This window comes from Lotus japonicus, chromosome 3 (assembly GCF_012489685.1).
Source record: "Lotus japonicus ecotype B-129 chromosome 3, LjGifu_v1.2".
Lineage (NCBI taxonomy): Eukaryota > Viridiplantae > Streptophyta > Magnoliopsida > Fabales > Fabaceae > Lotus > Lotus japonicus.
In genome coordinates this window covers 52,211,124-52,229,875 of record NC_080043.1, presented here as the reverse complement: position 1 = coordinate 52,229,875, position 18,752 = coordinate 52,211,124, and the positions used below count along the sequence as shown (strand labels likewise).

Sequence of the window (18,752 nt, the reverse complement as noted above, 5' to 3'; positions counted from 1 at the left end):
CCATGACCGCATGCCTGACCTCCTCCAAGCGAACGGGTTCAATTAATTTCCATCTCACACCTTCTAGTATGGTGGGCGTCTTATTCTCCATGATAGCATTCCTTGTGACCTGTACATCATTAGAAAACAAGTTAATAAAAAATCTCCTTGCTTCCTCCTGAAGCACGCTAGAATCTGTGCACCAAGTTCCATCTTGGAGGAAGAGGCCATGACTTTTATTCCTCTTACGGCGAATAACTGTTTGGAGATGAAAAAATTTAGTATTACGATCTCCAAACATCACCCATTGCTCCCTAGACTTTTGATACCAAAGAAGTTCTTCCTGAAGAAGAATATCATCATACTCCTTTTGAAGTTCCCTCTCCAATCTAGCCAATGATTCCGAGGAGTTCCGATCCAACTCCCTTTGGACACCTTGCAAGCGACTCTCCACGCGCCATTTACGTTTTTGAATGCTTCCAAAAACCTCCTTGTTGAACTTTGTGGCAGCGCTTTGCATATTCGAGAGCCTCTCCCTGAGTGGTAGCCCTTGTCCGCCCCAAGCCTGCCCTACCACTCCCTCAAACGAAGGATGTGTAGCCCAAGCTGCTTGAAACCGAAAGGGACGGGGTCGCCTCTCACCTTGACGTGCCTCCAAGCGTACCAGCACTGGTGCATGATCAGAGTATACCCTAGTCAGATGTTCCACATACCCCTCCGGAAATAACACGCGCCACGCCATATCACCCAATGCCCTGTCAAGACGCTTTGCAAGTACACGTCTACCATTCACACGCCTTTCCCATGTAAACTTTGACCCGGTGAAACCCAAATCTATGAGAGAGCATGTGTCAAGCATTGTCAACATGGCCATTGCTCGTTCCTCGTTGAAATCCCCACCCCATACCTCCGACGGGTTGCAAATTTCATTGAAATCTCCCAAGACTAGCCAAGGGTCTAAGCAAGTTTGACGAAAGTTTGCAAGATACGACCATAGCTGCTGCCTGCATGTAGGATTTGGGCTACCATAAACCGCCGTACACACCCATCGTCGCCCACCGTTCAAGACCTCAACAGAAAGTGTTTGATCCCATGCAGCAAGCACGGTGACATGGAAGGTCCTAGTGATTGGAGCAAGGAGGCAGATCCCACCACTATGGCCATCCGCTTCAACCTCATGAAGAATTTCATAGCCTTGTTGCTGCCAGAAATGTCTAACCCGCTCAAATTTGCAATGTGTTTTACAAAGTGCAAAAAGAGAGGGCCTGTAAATTCGAACCAATTCCTTAGTTCTCCGATTACCTCGCGCACCGGCGCTACCACGTATATTCCATGCAATAATTTGGAAAGATGTGTTATCCATTAAACAATATTGCAAGGAACGCACATTCAGTATTATATTTTCAATAATCAATGAATTGATTAATATATCAAATACAATAGACATATTTAAAAAACACTAGAATAAGTTTTTTTCCTATTCGAATATATATTTATTTTTTTGGTTACAAGGGAAGATAAAAAAAAAACAACTAAACAACTACATCCTGACAGAGCAGGGGCACCACTGACGATGGAGGCGTGCTCCAAACCTTCCAATCCCAATTTTCACCGGCAGCAAGCTTTTCGAATATTTTACCCTAATATGAAGATATCTATATTTTAATTAATTAATTGTTATAAAATAAAAATTTACCTGATTGATTTGATTCCACAGGTTAAGGTAACACAGTTTTTGACAGTGTAAGGTAAATCCAAATCCAAATCAAAGTAGTACAAAATAGTAGAAGCCATGAAGATTGAAAAATTGAATGACAGCGACGTATAAGATAGAGCAGCCAAAAAGGCCCATCCAAACAAAGCCCTCTCTCTTTTAAAATAAAAACACACCTTGTGGTTTTCTCTGCCTCTTACCCTGTTGCTCGCTCTCATTCTGCGTCGTCTCCGTTATCGTGCGCTGCGCTTCTCGAACAATCTCCACCTCACAGTTCCCACTTCTTCTTCTTCCCGATCTTTCCACCACTGTAAGTCTCTCATCACTTCCAATTCCATAACCCTAATTCCTCTCTCCTCCGAATCCAATTTCAATTCTAGATCCCTAATGGATTCCGCGATTCTATTATTCTGCTATTGATTTCGCCAATCATTCTCATGCTTAACAATTTTTTCGGTTTATTGTTGTTTTGTAATTTTGAATTCTCAATCCAGCGTCGTCGTCGTCGTCTTTCGGATTTTTGTCTGTTTCGCCTCTGTTAGTTTTCAACTATTGTGATTAGATTAGGTTTTCGATTGCCATTTGCCAATGATTCCCTTATTGTTGAATTTCCATTTCCATATCATCTAATGCATGGTCTTTTTTTTTTGCTGATTTTGTGTTACAGTATACTAAGTCACTGTGGATCAGTGTAAAGCACTTTATCAGTTTTTTGTATTAAGAGTAGATGGTAATTTGAACTGTCATCGTGATTGTTGGGTTCCTAGGGCAAAATTGCACTGTCAGTTCACTGAATATAGGGTTTTTGAATCTTGATTTCTATCCAAAAATTTTACTTTTTTTGATTCAGGCTTAAGTTTTGTGATGACATTGATTATAATATCCCCTTGTTACAGTGTTTTCTTGACGAGGACTTATGTTTGTTGGTTTGTTGAATTTTCAGCCAGTGCAATCATGAGTGACGAAGGAGAAAGGTCATGCCCTCTCTGTGCTGAAGAGATGGATTTGACTGATCAGCAGTTGAAACCATGCAAATGTGGCTATGAGGTTTGACGCTATATCTATTTTGTTATTAGGCAATCATCTGAAGGTTTTTATATAATCTGTTGAACAAGTCTTTGTTGTGGGATTTTTAAGGTTATTTAGTATCTTTATCAATTTGTTATATGGTTTTTTGGTCTATGTATTTTTCTCTCTGTTGATGTTTTAACATTTGGCATTCCTCTCTCTGCCCTGCTCTATTCTTGATCCTATTAGGTGTGTCTTGTTACTCTGCAAGGTGACACTAATTATTAAAATGAGTATACAATGTGTTATTGATGATATCTTGTTGACGGAATACTATGGTTACACTCCAAACTATATAGTACAAGTGACTTTTTTTACTGGTTAGAATGAAGTGTTGATTCCATATTTTTTTTATACAATTCAACATGTATATAACATACTTGTTCCTTTGTTTCCTGAGGACATGGTTTTATTAATCACAAGCACTAATACTAATAAACACCAATTTCATCCCTACTTGACTGTAGATATGTGTCTGGTGTTGGCATCACATAATGGACATGGCTGAAAAGGATGACACAGAGGGACGATGCCCTGCATGTCGTTCTCCATATGATAAGGAAAAGATTGTCGGGATGGCTTCAAACTGTGACAGGTTATTCTATTAACAGTACTTTCTTTGTAGTGTTGAAATGTTATATTGTTTTCCCAGAACCTTTCTTCTATAATTATACTAGCATGCATTTGTATAACTATATCTTAAAACAACTCGTTAAATAAGATATTATATATATATAGAACTCTTAAGTTGTATTTTATCTTAATGTTTGAGATCAGATAAAGGAAAATACCAATTATTGAACTTTTTGTTTCTTAGATCTTATTAGTTAGAAGCTTTATTATGCTTCTAAACTATGTCTTTTCTGTGTGTTCCTCTTGTTAATGATATCTTCCTTTAGATTGTTGGCTGGGGTCCATATGGAAAGAAAAACGAAGAGCCAGAAAGCAAAATCTAAATCATCTGAAGGACGGAAGCAGCTCAGTAATGTGCGAGTGATTCAGCGGAATCTTGTTTACATAATGGGATTGCCCCTCAATCTGGCAGATGAAGATGTAATTTTTTTACCTCATCTGCTTTTGACATTCGCGTTAGCCATCTTGTGTATCTTCCTTTCTTTATCAAACAAATATTGTCATTTTTTTAATTCTTGGGCTAAATTTTCATTACAATTCATGCAGCTTCTCCAGCGGCGGGAGTATTTTGGCCAGTATGGGAAGGTCTTAAAAGTGTCAATGTCCCGGACAGCAGCTGGTGTTGTTCAGCAGTTTCCGAACAATACTTGTAGTGTGTAAGTTCATGTGCTGTTCATTTGCGGATTAGCTTCTTTTCAGTAGTGGTATTGGGCATAATTGTCCTAGTCCAACTATAGTGGCATATAGCGGCTACTCTATTGGCCACTTCTGAATGATTTAAGCGGTGCAAAAGCAATTCATCGTTGCAGCTTATAGCAGCTACTCTATTGGGAGTTGATTTTGGGTCTTGACCTCTCTAAAACCCAACACAATCCAATTGGCTTTAAAAGTTTAGGGGCTTAGGTCCATTGACCCTATAAGTCAAAATGTTATTTAGGGATCAGAAATCACATTACTAGGGCATCACATGCACCATCTGTTTGTATACTTGTCCTCCTTTTGTTCTCTTCAATTTATGTTCTTGTTCCTTTTTAATATTTTTATGCTAGATTATAAATTATGTGGTTTTTGCTAATATTTGAAGTATTTCATTATGATGGCTTTCCTTGTTATAGTGACCACTGGCACTATACCACCACTTTGTGCTTTTTGCCAATGAAAACATTGATATTCTGATTTTTTGGTAGTTAGCCTGTCATATTACTTTATATGATACATAGACCATTTACTGTGTCTGATTTGTTGTCATTGAAAAGAATTAGATTGTGTACAGGTCTATGTAGTTTTTTTTTCTTTTTGAATATTTCCCTCGTTCAACATTTGGTGAAAGAAATTTAGAAAATTGGCCAGTAAAAAGACTTGAAAAACAATTCTTTCCTTGGTAAAGGAAATAGAAAAGGTTATTTATGTATTAAGCGGTAACCATGTGCTTTTATTTATAAAAATTGAAAGCAGGATTTATGCCTCCACCCTCTCCAATGGAGAGTCTCCATGATGTTCCCTGCTCTGTCAGCCTGTTTGGTCACCCTTTTTTTTTCATAATATGTTAAGTGTTGCAGCTCTTTAAGGAAGGTTTTCTGGGTTTCAGATATATTACTTATTCAAAGGAAGAAGAAGCAATTCGATGCATTCAAAATGTACATGGATTTGTTTTGGAGGGTAGACCTTTAAGGTATCACTATTTGCACATTTTGAATCTTTTCATGTATGGGATGATTGACCTCTTATTCTTGCTAACCATTTTTGTATGGTTTTGGTTATGCACATTTGCAGGGCTTGTTATGGAACCACTAAATATTGTCATGCATGGCTCAGAAACATGGTTTGAAAATATCAAAATCCTGTATAGATTTTTAACATGTTACATAAATAATTAAGCTTTTAATTGAGGATAGATCTTTATGACCAGCCTTGCAGCAATTCGGATTGTCTATATCTGCATGAGATTGGCTCTCAAGAAGATAGTTTCATAAAAGATGATATAGTTTCTGAATGCACTAGGTACTTCTCTTACCTTAAATGACTTTTAATATGGGACTTATTAAGCCACTTGCTTTTCTTATAATGGTTTACTCACTTGATTTATTGTTTTGAAGAAGCCGTCTTCAACAAATTACCGGTGCTGCATACAATTTGCAACGGCGGTCAGGGAATGTACTGCCTCCTCCAATGGATGATTGTGCAAATAATTCTTCAGGAAACCCCATTGTGAAAAACGCTTCAAATGTAGGACATTTTTCATGCCCTTCAACTCTTGCGTTGTTGCGATATTTAGTGGTTTTTCCCAGATTGATTGTACTGCTGGAAAATTTAGTTTGTGCACTCTGCACCTGAATATGTAGGTACTAACGTTTTATTTTGGTCGTGGAGCAGAATTCAGTTAGCATTGTAAGAGGTTCGCCTCCTAATGGAAGTTCTGGGAGGCCTATGGCTCTTCCTGCTGCTGCATGGTAATGTCTAATTTTGTATTTTGCTTTGAGTGTTCCAAGCATTTTAAAGATAATGAACATTTCAATCTTGTTCATTAGGGGTACACGGGCTACAAATTGTAAGCCAGCTGCTGGAGGTGTGTTATGTCCAAATGGAGTGTCCAATCCCAAACCTGATCCAATCAGCAGTACCCTACCCTTTTCCTCAGCTGTTGTAGGCACAAATCAGGCTTCAATACAAAGTGGTGCGGCAAAGAGACCACCGTCAAGTGATGGGAGTCATAGTATTACACCTGGAGTCAATAATAATAGCATAGATGTCCTTGGCAGTGCTTGTGAAAAAAAATTGCCTTCTGATGTTTCTTCAACACCTGTGAATTTGAACAGCCAGTTGTCTTCTCTACCATTAGCTAAAGATTCTGATAGAGGGAGATGTTCTACATCAGAGACAACAAATTCTATTGGCAGCTTTGGTCATGAGGAAGCAATTACTTCTACCAATGAAGAGATTCAGAATTTGTCCTATGAGTTGTCCTCTGGAAACACTGATAGAAATGCCCTAAATGAACACCACAACCTATCCAAACCTAGCAGCCCACCTCCTGATAATGTCCTGGTTAATTCTATGCAATCTCACAGATCACAGTATAATGCTGACAAATTTAGTGATCCGGTAATAACAAATACTGACAGTAAAGGTGCTATATCAGATAATGAGGTTCGTACATTGAAGGAAGAATATAATTTGAGATTGGATTCTCAATCTCAAGTAGTATCAGATAATGCTGAAGTGGAAGATGATGTGACGTCTTTTGATAATCAGAGACTTAAGGATCCAGAAGTTTTGTGTCGTTCTTATTTGCCAAAGTCGAGTTCCCTTAGTGTCTCCAACCATTCAAGTCCTCATATTCTGCAGCATGGGGAACCTTGTACTGTTATAAATGCTGGTTCTTTAGCTGCAGATAATAAAAATGGGGATGACTCACTATTACATGGGTCTAATGTATTAGGCAATGGACATCCTGAGAAATTGGTCAGCACCAACTCTTATGGGTTGCTTCATGAGGAAAGGAACGAGCAATGCATTGGAAGATTAGTTAGTGAAGCAGTTAATTGTGGAAGTGATGCTGCTGTGGATAAGGGCGAGAGTAGTATAATTTCAAATATATTGTCCATGGATTTTGATACCTGTGATGACTCACTAATATCATCTGAGAGGTTGGCCAAGCTGTTGGGTGACAACATCAACAACCAGAATGGCCCGCTAAAGAAATCTAGTTCTTGGAAAGTTCAAAGTAATCAATCAAGATTCTCTTTTGCAAGACAGGAGGAATCCAAAATCCAAGCCTTTGATGTACATCCATCTTATGGTGCCAACCAACAATTTCCAAAGAGCCCCTCACTCTTCCAGGGTTTTATGGAAAGAGACTTGTCTTTGGATAGGCTGGGTATTGCAAATGGCTTTCATGCCAATAACCTTGAGGAATCTGGAAATCTAGGCAATGGTCTTTTTGTTGCTTCTTCTAATAAGCCTTCCTGTGAGTATTTATAGCTTAATTAGACTGATTACTGTAGTTTTTATATTAGCATTTCCTATCATTGGTTCTGGATAGAACAGCTTACTGGCCAGATTTATTCTGTTTATTTCAATGTGGTGATAACATTCCTTTTTCAACTATGTGGTCAATTATATATCGGCACTGATTTTGACCAAGAGTTTTGTCACCGAGTTGAAAGTGAAATTGCTGCTCCTAAATTTGCCTTATCTTTGTAAAGACATCTAATGATCTTCCTATATTATGGTTTTCAGCTGTTTCAAGAGCGCAGTTTTCAGCACCGCCAGGATTTTCAGTTCCAAGCAGGCCACCACCTCCTGGTTTCTCCTCTTATGAGAGAATGGGGCAGGCTTTTGACTCTACTTCTGGTTAGTTGTTTCTTGAACATGTCCATTATTTCTGCAAATTGGTTGAGTATAATAGTTATCCTTGTGACAGGTAATTCATTGCTTGACACATCTTTTTCACTGAGAAATTCATATCAGACACCCTCAACTGGAAATGTTGGTGGCGCAGGAGACATTGAATTTATGGATCCTGCTATTTTGGCAGTTGGTAAAGGGAGACTTCAAGGTACACTAAACAGCCCATCACTGGACGTTCCATCCAATTATTCCTCACAGTTGAACTACTTTGAAAATGAGGCCAGACTTCAATTATTGATGCAAAGATCTCTCTCACCACAGCAAAACCTTCGCGGGAATTCTTTTTCTCCGCTTGGTAATTCTTATGGCATTTCTTCACAGTTAGATCAAACACAAGCCAGTAATCTGGCATCATATCCTCAGTTGTCCCTGCAGCAATCTCATGATGCAGTCTTTCCAAATGGCCAATGGAATGGGTGGAATGAAATGCAGAGCAGTAATAATCTTAGTGTAGCTGAGCTTCTGAGAAATGAGAGACTTGGATTTAGCAAATTTTATAGAGGATTTGATGATTCAAAATATCAGATGCCAAATTCTGGAGATCTGTACAACAGGACATTTGGGATTTGAACTTATTGGCTGTATTTATAGACTATATTTCACAATGTTGACCAAGGTAAAGCCAAGCCTGAAATGGACAAACACAAATTTTCCCGTGTTGTCAAAGGTGATGGGTCCAGTGCATTACATGATGAGTCTTTTGGGCTACTACCCGATGATGAAACTCTTAAAAAGTGCAGTTTTTATCTGCAGCTGGTAATTATTCAAGCTTCATCTTTTCTTGCTTTCATTTTTATGCTTTAGTTGGCTTCTGATGGGACTTCAACTACTTGTCGGTCAACACTAAATTTAAAATATGTCAAGTATGAGAACTTCTAAGTGTAAGCACTAAATTCTGTCGCCTTTTTCTGTGTAGTTCGAGATTTGCGGAGGTGAGCTGGGTTGAGATTCAAGAAATCAATTGCAGATTGAAATATGATCTCATTGGCAGGTAGATATTGGTTGGTTTTCTCCCAGAAATACAGATCATGGATTTTGTAAATCCGTTGACGATCAAATAATCTATTTGGTTTGATGGGTAATGAAATGAAAATAATTTTGGCATTAATTTTCATCTTGGTAGTGTTTGATAATCATATTTGGTGCGAAATTTGTGACCTTCAAACCGGGAAATTCCTTCCGTGTAACGATGTTGCTACCTTAGTTGATCTAGTGACTTTTTTACAGAGACTTTTTCTGATATTCAGTCTTCTGTGCATATAAATTTTTTAATGATAGTTAATCCCTTCAAATACACAGGTGGATGAGTTTCAAGTCTTGAGCTATATTTGTGGTTCCTGCCAATTGTCTTGCTTTGTTTTGTTACTCCTTATTGCATTTTGCTTTCTTGTGATTATTTAACTGGTTATCAGGCTAAATAACAGCAAGGCCGGAGTAACTGGTGACACTTGATGAATGACTATTAGCATGGCTGTGTTAATAATATTATGCATCTGCAAATCCTAGATGTATTTTAACTTGATGTTGACTGCAGCGATAGTTATATTTTGCCGATTGTTGATTTGGGCCGGTTAATGTTATGGGTTATTAACCTGTAGGAAGGTTTGTCATTTTTTTGTAGATTACAATACAAAATAGAAGCTATTCATTCAATGTGTTGTGGTGTTAAGTCTCACATTGTTTAGACATGAAGAATAAATACTCAGAATGAATAATCATTTCTTCAAACCTCATTTTTTAGGTGTGAAGAGGTGGAGGAAGTGAGAGATAGGAAGAAAGGAGAGAGAAAGTAAAGATGTGATAAGTGATTTGATTGATAGAGAAGAGAGAAATAGATAGAAAATGAAGGTGGAAAAGGAGTGAAGGTGTGTATGAAGATATAACTCTGAAGAACTTATAAATGAAAGAACAAAAAAATAGATCAAAGTCTAATTTGATGATATGTGCATTCCGATGTGTATATGTACATTTTGATGATTAGCTCCACCCTCAAGATATCAATTTATTGGGCGGGAATGTTGTTTACATTGTCTAGAGGTATACCACTAGGAAAATGGAGTTACATCTCATTTAAGTTAGTTTTTGTGTAGGAGTTAGATACAACACAAATTCTAATACTTTGACGGTGTCGGATTACATTATGGTGCAATAATATTATGGTTATGGTGTGATTTCTTATGATACCAAAATAGTAACAATATGATTTTTTTCTTCCATTAATTGAATACGGCCATGCCCTCCTAGTACAAGGCCACAAGAGCCAAACAAATTCATCCTTTTCTACAAGGCACAAACAAATTTTCATATGCAACACGTCTGCTTGCTGAAGTATAGTAAACTTACAAGAAAGTTCATATGATTTTAAGGGAAAAATTTATTATGGTCTTCTAAAAACTTGTGCAAGGTTGCACCAAACACTTTTGACCTATAGTAGCAGGTTTTTTAAAAAAAAATCAAAATAAATATTTTCTTAATTAAACTTTTATCTTTAATTAATTAAAAAAAAACAATTATCATTTATCTTAATCTGTTCCTCTTCTCTCTCAACCTTCGTCTCCTCTTTCTCCACCTAACAATCATCACCCAGAACTCCCTCATCCTCACCCCAACCCACCCCAACCTCAAGGGAATTAGATTTCCCACCCCTGGGTTTAGAATTGCCACCCTAGTCTTTTTAAAAAAATGTCGGGAATACCCTCCGGGACTTAAACCTCCATACCAGTCCAGAGGTTGATGTTCTGGACTAGTCCGAGAGTTAAACCTTCGGATTCTTTAATTACAGTTAAAATAACATGACTTTAGTCCAATTGCAGCAAATATAACATGACTTTAAAATTGAAAAGTTACATAATCCAATTTAAACAAAATTACAATACATAATCCAAGTTAAGCATTGGAAAAGTAAAGCAAAATAACAATACGAAATCTAAGTTCAGCATTTCAAAAGTTACACAAATAGTCCTTAATATAGAATTAGTAAAGAACTAATATTAATCTTCTGTTATGTTTGTGAAGCTTCCAGGTGGAGGTGCACTGTCCTTTGAAAATACCTGTATAATGAAAACAGATTCAAATGCTTTGTTGTAGATGTGGAAAAGATTCAAATGCTTTATTTTAGATGTGGAAGAAGATTATCATACCTTGACTACATTGGACAAGGTTATATTCAGATAACAATTAGACTTTCTAGGAGAGAACACAGCGACATGAAAGCAAAGTGAAGAAACGATGTGATGTCCAAGTTGTCCAAAGAAGCTTAAAATGTTAAAGTTGCCTATAGATTAACCTTTTGGAGAAGCAGAACAGATCCAACAGTTATGTCTTTCGCAAATACGCTTTCAGTGAAGACCTTGTGATGGATACTAGCGCCAACAGTGCTCTTAGGGTCCTGAATCTCAATCTCAGATGTCATGAGAGAAACATGAATCATTTCACTGAAATATAAGGAGGAATAAGGAAATACCTTGAGTGTAACTGTTGCATCTCCAAACCCATTGGGATTGCAGGATTTGATAACACCGATGACGTGATCTACTCTTTCATGATGGTGAGTGATTGCGCCCAGAGGAGTGGCAGATCCGTTTAATTGCAGGGCTGAAAGCCAAGCATTGGATTGGAAATCGGGATCGGTGTCGTGGCCTTCTTGGAGGACTTGCCTAACGAATTGTTGGGTTGAAATGTTTGGTTTGTCGTCGGTGGATCTGCGGTGAATCATGGCGGCCTGGACGGCGCCAGCTGGGCCGGGAATGAGAGGACGAGAGCTGGAGGCAAGGTTGTCTTGGCGTTTGCAAGGGCGGATGAAGGTTGATGGTGGATCTTGTTCCATTTCTTCTGGTTATTTCCTGCAACAAGGGAAGAAGGGAAGTAATGTAATGGTGTAGGATGCCTTTGGTGCATAGGGGACTAATATAGGAAGTAAAGGGATTTATGGTGTAGGAGGAATGAGTAATGGGGTTGGTGGTGAAGATTAATGGTGGTCAGAGTTGGTTGTGTAGGCAGTGATGGTGGTTGAGATTGTAATTGATGGTGGTCAGAGTTGGTTGTGTAGGCATTCTGCTGCTTGATAAGGGTGATCCAGGACTATAAGTTTCGGATCACTCCAGGACTTTAAGTTTCGGATCAATCCAGGACTATAAGTTCCGGACTGATTCATAATTAAATTTACCACCCCCCCTTTTTAAGACGTCCGAGAGTTGAAAACCCGGATTAATATGAAACTTCAAGATTCGTACCTCTAAAACCAGATACTGTCACAGACAGAAACGTGAAAATGCAGTGACAATAATATGGGACAAACAGACCTCGTTACAATACTGGAGCATTGTCTTAATACATGTAGGAAAATATTCTTGCTAATAATATGGTTACAGACATGGTTACAACATTACAAACATGAATCATATTATCAATCTTCTGTTATGTCTGTTAAATCAAAGTTGGTAATAACACAAGGACCAATCCAAACAGTGTGTTCAGCCATAAATCTATCCAAACGCTCTTTATACGGTTTACACCATTCGGACTCGGGTTCTTCAACGTTGTATTCCCATTGGGGAGCAATTGGCGGCATAGGATGTCCAGACACCAACTTCAGCTACATTTAAGAGTATAGTAGTAAAATTAGATATATTTCAATATAAATTGTTTAACGTGACAAGAGAGTGTATTAATAAAAAAGAAGATATGTATTTAATTGAGGATATACCTGTACAAAGTGATTGGTCACATGACCAATAGCTATGACAGGATGTTCTAACGATGGGGCGCCTCCTCTCATCGGAAGGTAAGTGTAACTAGATTTTAACGAGATGGAGATGAAAACCACCCGAAACCGGTTAGCAATAAGGTACCCCATCTCCGGTAGATGCATCCATTTGGCTTTAGTGGCTCTACCATCAGGAGGGAGAGTGAGACGATTGTGCATGGCTTGTACCACATCATAACCCCACATGCGTGTATAGTGTTTCTCATAGAGTGTGAGTTCTACAATCAGCTCTTCCCTAACCCGAGGCCAACCGTCCTGACCGTTCTGAAGGTCCAGCAATGCAGCGACGGCTCTGTATCCACAATTACCATCCCGACAACATCTATCACTTCATGTATATATGGCCATAAAAAAGATGGCAACTCCGGTAAGTAGATTTTGGAGCCGGTGGCCGTCATAGCCTTCTTGTTCTTTGACTTAGGAGCTTGCGATGTTGGAGTTGTTTTAGGAGTTTTGGTGAGCCTAGGTTTCCTCTTGCTAGCTTTCGATTCTTGTTCTTTGGTCTGATTGTCAACATGTTCCCAATGTGAAAGGTCACGCTGGGTGGATCCTATTGATTGACCTCTGGGAGGTTTGGTTTTCCTCTCCTTGGACGATTGATTGTGCTTTATCTTCACTTCAGGAGGACACAATGAACTGATTTGAGGACAATAAAGCTCTTTAAGCTTCCTTCTCAGCATACTTTGGCCCGCATCATCCAAGGTATTGAAATGAGCCCACAAAGCCTCAATCTCTAGCGGCATGCATCCACTGTTTGAGGTTTGACTCTCCACAACAGGCACTTGTTCCCAAGAAAGTATCTTCCAGAATGGATCAACTGTTGCATACGGAATTGAGGCCATACTCTGAAGTGCACAAGCGCAAGGTAGTCCATGAGTGACTTTCATCACGCAACCGCATTTCTCACCATGACCCCAAAATCTGTTTTGTTCATCATACATTAGGTGAAGTGCATGTTTAGCAACGAATCCTCTCATATTCTTATACATTGGAGACTTGAAACGGTGCTCTACAATGTTAATACTGCGCTCAAACGATGCTTGTATTGCATTGTGGCGTACAATGGTCAACCTATCAATTGCTTCCCATGAATCGCACAGGTTACCCTTGCCGTTCCTAAGTATCTTCTTCAAGCTTGCATGTGCACTTTCAGCCCTGCATACAAACATGAAGCTAGTCTATCAAGCCTATCAAATGCATACAAAAAATGAAACAAGCCTATCAAATGAATCAATTCTATCAAATGAAACAAGTCTATCAAATGCATACAAAAAATGAAACAAGCCTATTAAATGAATCAATTCTATCAAATGAAGCAAGTCTATCAAGATTGCATGTGCGTAGTACCTGTTACTTGTTGTCGTTCCAAAATGCTTCACTCTGTTTGTCCATGCCTTCACAAATTTCTCCTTGTGAACCAACCAAGTGTCATAAATGTACGATGTGAACCTTGGATGATCCTTACACATATCACACATGTCGCTCCATTCCTCCTCAAATTGTGTAGTTGTTTCCGCATATACCACTTCATTCCACTTTTGCATCACTAAGGCTTTAAAATCCGTTGTGTCAACCCACAATTTGCACTTTGCCTCAACATTCTTGTTTATGTGGAATAGGCATAGTAAATGGGTAGCCTCAGGAAAAATATTCCGAACAGCACTGAGTAAAGCCAATTCCCTATCAGTCACAATCACTCCAGGTAATCGGGCAGGGTCAGCAAGTAGAGATTTCATGCACTCCAAGGCCCAAACATAGTCAGGTGTGCGCTCACGAGTCATGTAGCAAAATGCAATGGAGTAAGTCAGACCAGTAGAAGTGAGGCCAACCATTTCAAGCAATGGAATTTAAAATTTGTTTGTCTTGTATGTGCAATCCATGATTACCACGTGAGGGAATGTGTTGAAGAGTTTAATAGCATTAGGATGAGCCCAGAAAAGTTCCATAATGACACCCGAATCTTCTTCATGTCTTTCAAAGTGAACATAGTTGGCTTCTGCCAACTTCTTCAGCAAATATTGCATCTCTGTAAGTGGCCCGCGGTCTAATTCTTTAACTTTTTTGATGCGATTATACACTTGAGTGATGGTAGACAAGTTACCCGGATTATTTTCCTTCAAAGTGGCCAACATGTGTCTCGGTGGGACCCAATTGTTATTCATGCTGTCGACTTGAACCTTCTCTTCTTCTGTTAGTCGACCAGCATAGGAATGGCCAACCAAAGATCTAGCTGGTTCATGGTTGTGTACCCCTTCCAACACTTTCAGCCACCAATTTTTATCACCCTCCGTAGGTCGTCCTTTAAGTTTAAAAGGAAAATCACATTTTTGTGATCCGGTGGAGTTGTACTTGAAGGACTTAGGGTCCTTGTACGGGATGTACACACCATGCTTCGAGCACCGCAGAACAATATACATATTTCCACCTTTTCTGGAATAATCAGACCTTCCAGTCACAATCGCATATCCATTGTCCTTCCCAACATTCTTAGCCCATTGTTTAAGGTCATCAACAGTTTCAAATATCTGTACAGTGGTAACATATCATTTTAAAATTAGTAATCAATTCAAGCATCACTAAACAATAATGTCATTATGGTATACGCAATGAATACCTGATCGGTCGACCATAAATGAGTGGTATCCACACTTATAGGCTGAACATTATCTTGTTGTTGAAGCAACATTCCTTCACTGACATCATTATCTTGTTTTAGAAGCAGCATTTCATCATCATAGAAAAATGTGCTCGTCATACTGCCTGCATAAACCAATCTGCCACTGGTTAACAGTCTGTATAATGAACATTCGTACTAATCCGAGACTATAACTCTCGTACTAATCCGAGACTATAACTTTCGTACTAATCCGAGACTTGAACATTCGGATTTATGTCGGGGCAGAAAAGTTGAAGTGATGGTGGTGGCAAAAAATGAAGAGAAATTTAAATGGTAGAAAATATAAACAAACGTATATTATTGGCAAATTATAATGGATGCAATGATACATACCAAGGTGGTGCTGGTTGATGAAGGTTGTTGTTGGTGGTGCATGAAGGTTGTTGTTGGTGGTGCAATGATGGTGGTGGGGGGTTGAGGGGTAGTAAGAAAAGAGGAAGTGAGGGAGTGAGGGTGATCATAAGTGAAATGTAATGGGGGGTGGTTTGGTGGTTGAGGAGTTTATGCAGGCCATAATGGTGGTGAGGTAGGTGAAGCTATGGAGTAATGGTGCTGAAAAAGGTGGTAGAATCTGTCAGAGGTGTCCGGAAGTTGAAGTTTCATACTAATCCGAAGGATGAAGTTTCATACTGATCCGAAGGTTGAAGTTTCGGATTATATCTTGAAGATTAAACTTCATTACAAGGGTTTGTGTTGTTGAGTGCCAGGTTTTGGTTTCCATTACAAGGGTTGATTATTAGGGTTGGTTATAAAAGTTATTGATTTTTAAAATTATTAGGGTTGATTATAAAAGTGAAAAAGAAAAAAAAATGTTAAAGTGAAGATAAAGCTCACAAATTATTAGGGTTTAGGGTAAAAGTGAAAAATAAAAAAAAAATATACGTTAAAGTGAAGATAAAACTCATACTAATCCGAAATAGTAGTGCAAAATACATAGTCCCCTAATATCATAATAGTAATGTCAACAAAATGCTCATACAACTAATGTCCCCTACTGTCCCCTACCCCGACGACCTCCCCTACCCCTACGACCTCCCCTGGCTCCTGCCCTGCCGCCCTCCCGGCCACCTGCTGCCCTGCCGCCCTCCCGGCCACCTGCTCGGCCGCCGGCTCGGCCACCTACTTGGCCACCTGCTCCCAGACCTCCTCTCCCAGCAGCGTAAGCAATGCCCTGTGTCCCAGCCAAGTCCTGGAGGATGCGAAGTGCTCTCTCCTTTAAAGCGCGGGCCTGTGTGCCTGGCAGCAAAGCATCATCCACCTCAAGTGACAACTCAAGGACTTCTAAAGCCCTACGCAAAGCAGCCTGAAAGTAAATAATAAAAAAAACGCTGTTAGTAAATCACATACAGAAAACCACAAGTGCATAAAGAAAATAGAAATAAAATTTAAAATTTACCACGGCACTGAGATCAATCCTCCTCTCATCCGGTATGATGAAACAATGAGACACTCTAGCGTACCAATCCATGTAACCGCCCACAGCCTGTCCCTCCTCTATAGCAGGGTCGCCCTCAGGGAACAAGTACTGCACATAACCTGCGAATGCCGCATCAACAGCCTCAGCTGCGGGAGATCTATCCATCTCACTAGGGTGGCGCGGGATCGTCTGTATATACCCAAACTGTCGCATGACCCGCTCCGGAAGATGAGGTCGCACAGCAGGGGGATAGGGACACCGAATGTAGCCTGAGAACAAAGCCATCTCATCCCGCTGTCGCCATTCCCTGTGGGCCTCATATGGAGTCCAAGTGACGTCGTCGGCCGTCAACTCATCAAGTAGTACTCGCCTCTCGTCAAGCCTAGCATGCCCCGACCGTGACTCTGTCCACCTACGAGCTCTGGGCTGGTCCTCTGTGTAAGCCGGGTTCGCATACCGGCGAACGAGCCTGTCTGGAAAGTGCTCAAAGACCCAGGCCATCAACAGGGAAGTGTAACCGCCCATCTGTTTGACCCCGCTGCGAGAAGACTGTCCAAGCTGGTCGTACAACGTGGCAAGGGCCATGGCGCCCCACGCGAACTCCGACACCCGCTCAAGATCCTGTAGCATGCCTATCCAACGGGCGGAGAATGAGTGCCCCCCACTCTTGTCGGCGAACAATGTCGCGCCAACAAGATGCATCAGGTACATCCTGGCTGCATGCTCGTACCGCCCCTCTACATTACAATGTAATACCAATTATGATTAAGTAAATATAAATAATAGTTGGAAAAAGTTCAGATAATGAATGAAACAAACCTGCAACAGCTTTCGGGTAAAGGTCTCGCAAGAAGCTGAACCTCATAGTCGGACCCCTAAGCTTATCAAACTCAGCCATGTACAAATCTGCATCCCCCCCTAACAGCAAAGCGCAGGTCTCTGTCACATCATATCTCGAGGCCACTCCTGGAGTGTAGAATCTCCCACCAACCGGGATGTGAAGAAGAGCGGAGACGTCGTCAAGGGTGACAGTCATCTCCCCAAATGGCATGTGGAAACTACTAGTCTCCTCGTGCCACCTCTCCACAAGGGCCGATATAAGCCCTGGATCCGTCTCTACATAGCTGCACTTGACCAGTGGATACAGTCCGCTCCTCTCCACAATCAACCGGACCTCCCTGTAATTGTCCCCCTCACACGTCATCAGCCCGAGCTTCGTACCAGCAGTAGCAAGCCTCAAATCACCTCGCTCAGAATAACGAGGGTCAGTGGTGCCTAGTAGGGTATGCCACGTCCACGGTGCTATGTGATCCGGGTAATGCTGCAGAAGTGACAACTCAACCGGCCCACCAGGAAACGGTGGATCTCTCTGGAGCGGCGGCATATTCGGATCCTCTACCTCTACATCCTCACCCTCAATCTCAGACTCAGACCCCGACTCCGACTCCGGCTCCTCAACTGCATCAATATCAAGTGAAGAGGTGGAAGGCTCAACAGTATCGTGGGCGGTAACCTCAGGCGTCGACTGAGGAGAAACCTCAGTAGCAGTAACCTCAGGCGTCGAGAGAGCAGGAACCTCAGTAGCAGGAACCTGAGTAGCAGGAACCTCAGTAGCAGGGGCAGGAACCTCAGTATCAGGAACCTGAGTAGCAGGAACCTCAGTAGCAGGGGCAGGAACCTCAGTGGTCGCCTTCGGAGCCCCCTTCCTAGCACCCTTCCTAGCCCGCTTCCGAGAAGTCGACACATCTGTATCATGATCACCTCGCCTATGAGAAGCGTGGAGATAGGCACGACGATCGGCCAACTCTTCAGACGATACCCTCTTAGTTTGCTTTGTCCTCGCCATAATCTATCAGAAAAAATAAGGAAAACAGATTAATAGCTATGTAATGAGTAACTAACTAGTTGAAGCAATCCACAAGTATACACAGTAAACTAATGTTATGAAATTTCAATACAATTCAAATAATGTTATGAAATTCAAATGTGAAATCTCAAGTTGGTTATGTCCTTAACCACTACCCTAAGATAGCCAAAAGCATGGAAATTATCTTCACCCCATTCATCTTATCATGAAAAACAATAGCAG

General features: G+C 40.4%; 2 protein-coding genes across 4 annotated transcripts; one reads left to right on the top strand and one right to left on the bottom strand.

Moving 5' to 3' along the window:
- The first annotated feature begins 1,843 nt into the window (after positions 1–1,843).
- LOC130743273 (uncharacterized) lies at positions 1,844–8,549 on the top strand. 3 transcript variants are annotated; one of them, XM_057595445.1, is made up of 13 exons: positions 1,844–2,003; positions 2,637–2,740; positions 3,229–3,356; positions 3,661–3,814; positions 3,941–4,050; positions 4,983–5,066; positions 5,168–5,216; positions 5,304–5,395; positions 5,494–5,620; positions 5,768–5,844; positions 5,923–7,361; positions 7,634–7,747; positions 7,818–8,549. In XM_057595445.1, exons 2-13 carry the CDS (start codon positions 2,648–2,650, stop codon positions 8,372–8,374), a joined length of 3,024 nt encoding a protein of 1,007 aa, XP_057451428.1. In that variant the 5' UTR covers positions 1,844–2,003; positions 2,637–2,647; the 3' UTR covers positions 8,375–8,549. The 3 variants fall into 3 exon arrangements, with proteins under 3 accessions (XP_057451428.1, XP_057451429.1, XP_057451427.1); XM_057595446.1 differs by having other exon boundaries at positions 5,491–5,620; positions 7,896–8,549; XM_057595444.1 differs by having other exon boundaries at positions 5,491–5,620.
- A 5,867-nt stretch (positions 8,550–14,416) lies between these two features.
- Positions 14,417–18,732, bottom strand: LOC130744293 (uncharacterized). Its single transcript, XM_057596480.1, has 5 exons — positions 17,483–18,732; positions 16,643–17,400; positions 16,270–16,549; positions 15,184–15,329; positions 14,417–15,094 (listed from the first exon to the last, which is right to left on the bottom strand). Exons 1-5 carry the CDS (start codon positions 18,507–18,509, stop codon positions 14,417–14,419), a joined length of 2,889 nt encoding a protein of 962 aa, XP_057452463.1. The 5' UTR covers positions 18,510–18,732.
- Positions 18,733–18,752: the final 20 nt, after the last annotated feature.

Coding starts and splice junctions, on each gene's coding strand:
- LOC130743273 (XM_057595444.1), top strand. CDS start 2,648: ATGAGTGACGAAGGAGAAAGGTCATGCCCTCTCTGTGCTGAAGAGATG. Junction 5,396..5,490: donor ATAGTTTCTGAATGCACTAG/GTACTTCTCTTA, acceptor ATTGTTTTGAAG/AAGCCGTCTTCAACAAATTA. Junction 5,621..5,767: donor TTGTGAAAAACGCTTCAAAT/GTAGGACATTTT, acceptor GTCGTGGAGCAG/AATTCAGTTAGCATTGTAAG.
- LOC130744293 (XM_057596480.1), bottom strand. CDS start 18,509: ATGGCGAGGACAAAGCAAACTAAGAGGGTATCGTCTGAAGAGTTGGCC. Junction 17,401..17,482: donor TTACCCGAAAGCTGTTGCAG/GTTTGTTTCATT, acceptor ATTGTAATGTAG/AGGGGCGGTACGAGCATGCA. Junction 15,330..16,269: donor AGCCAGGGGAGGTCGTAGGG/GTAGGGGAGGTC, acceptor TGGTTTATGCAG/GCAGTATGACGAGCACATTT.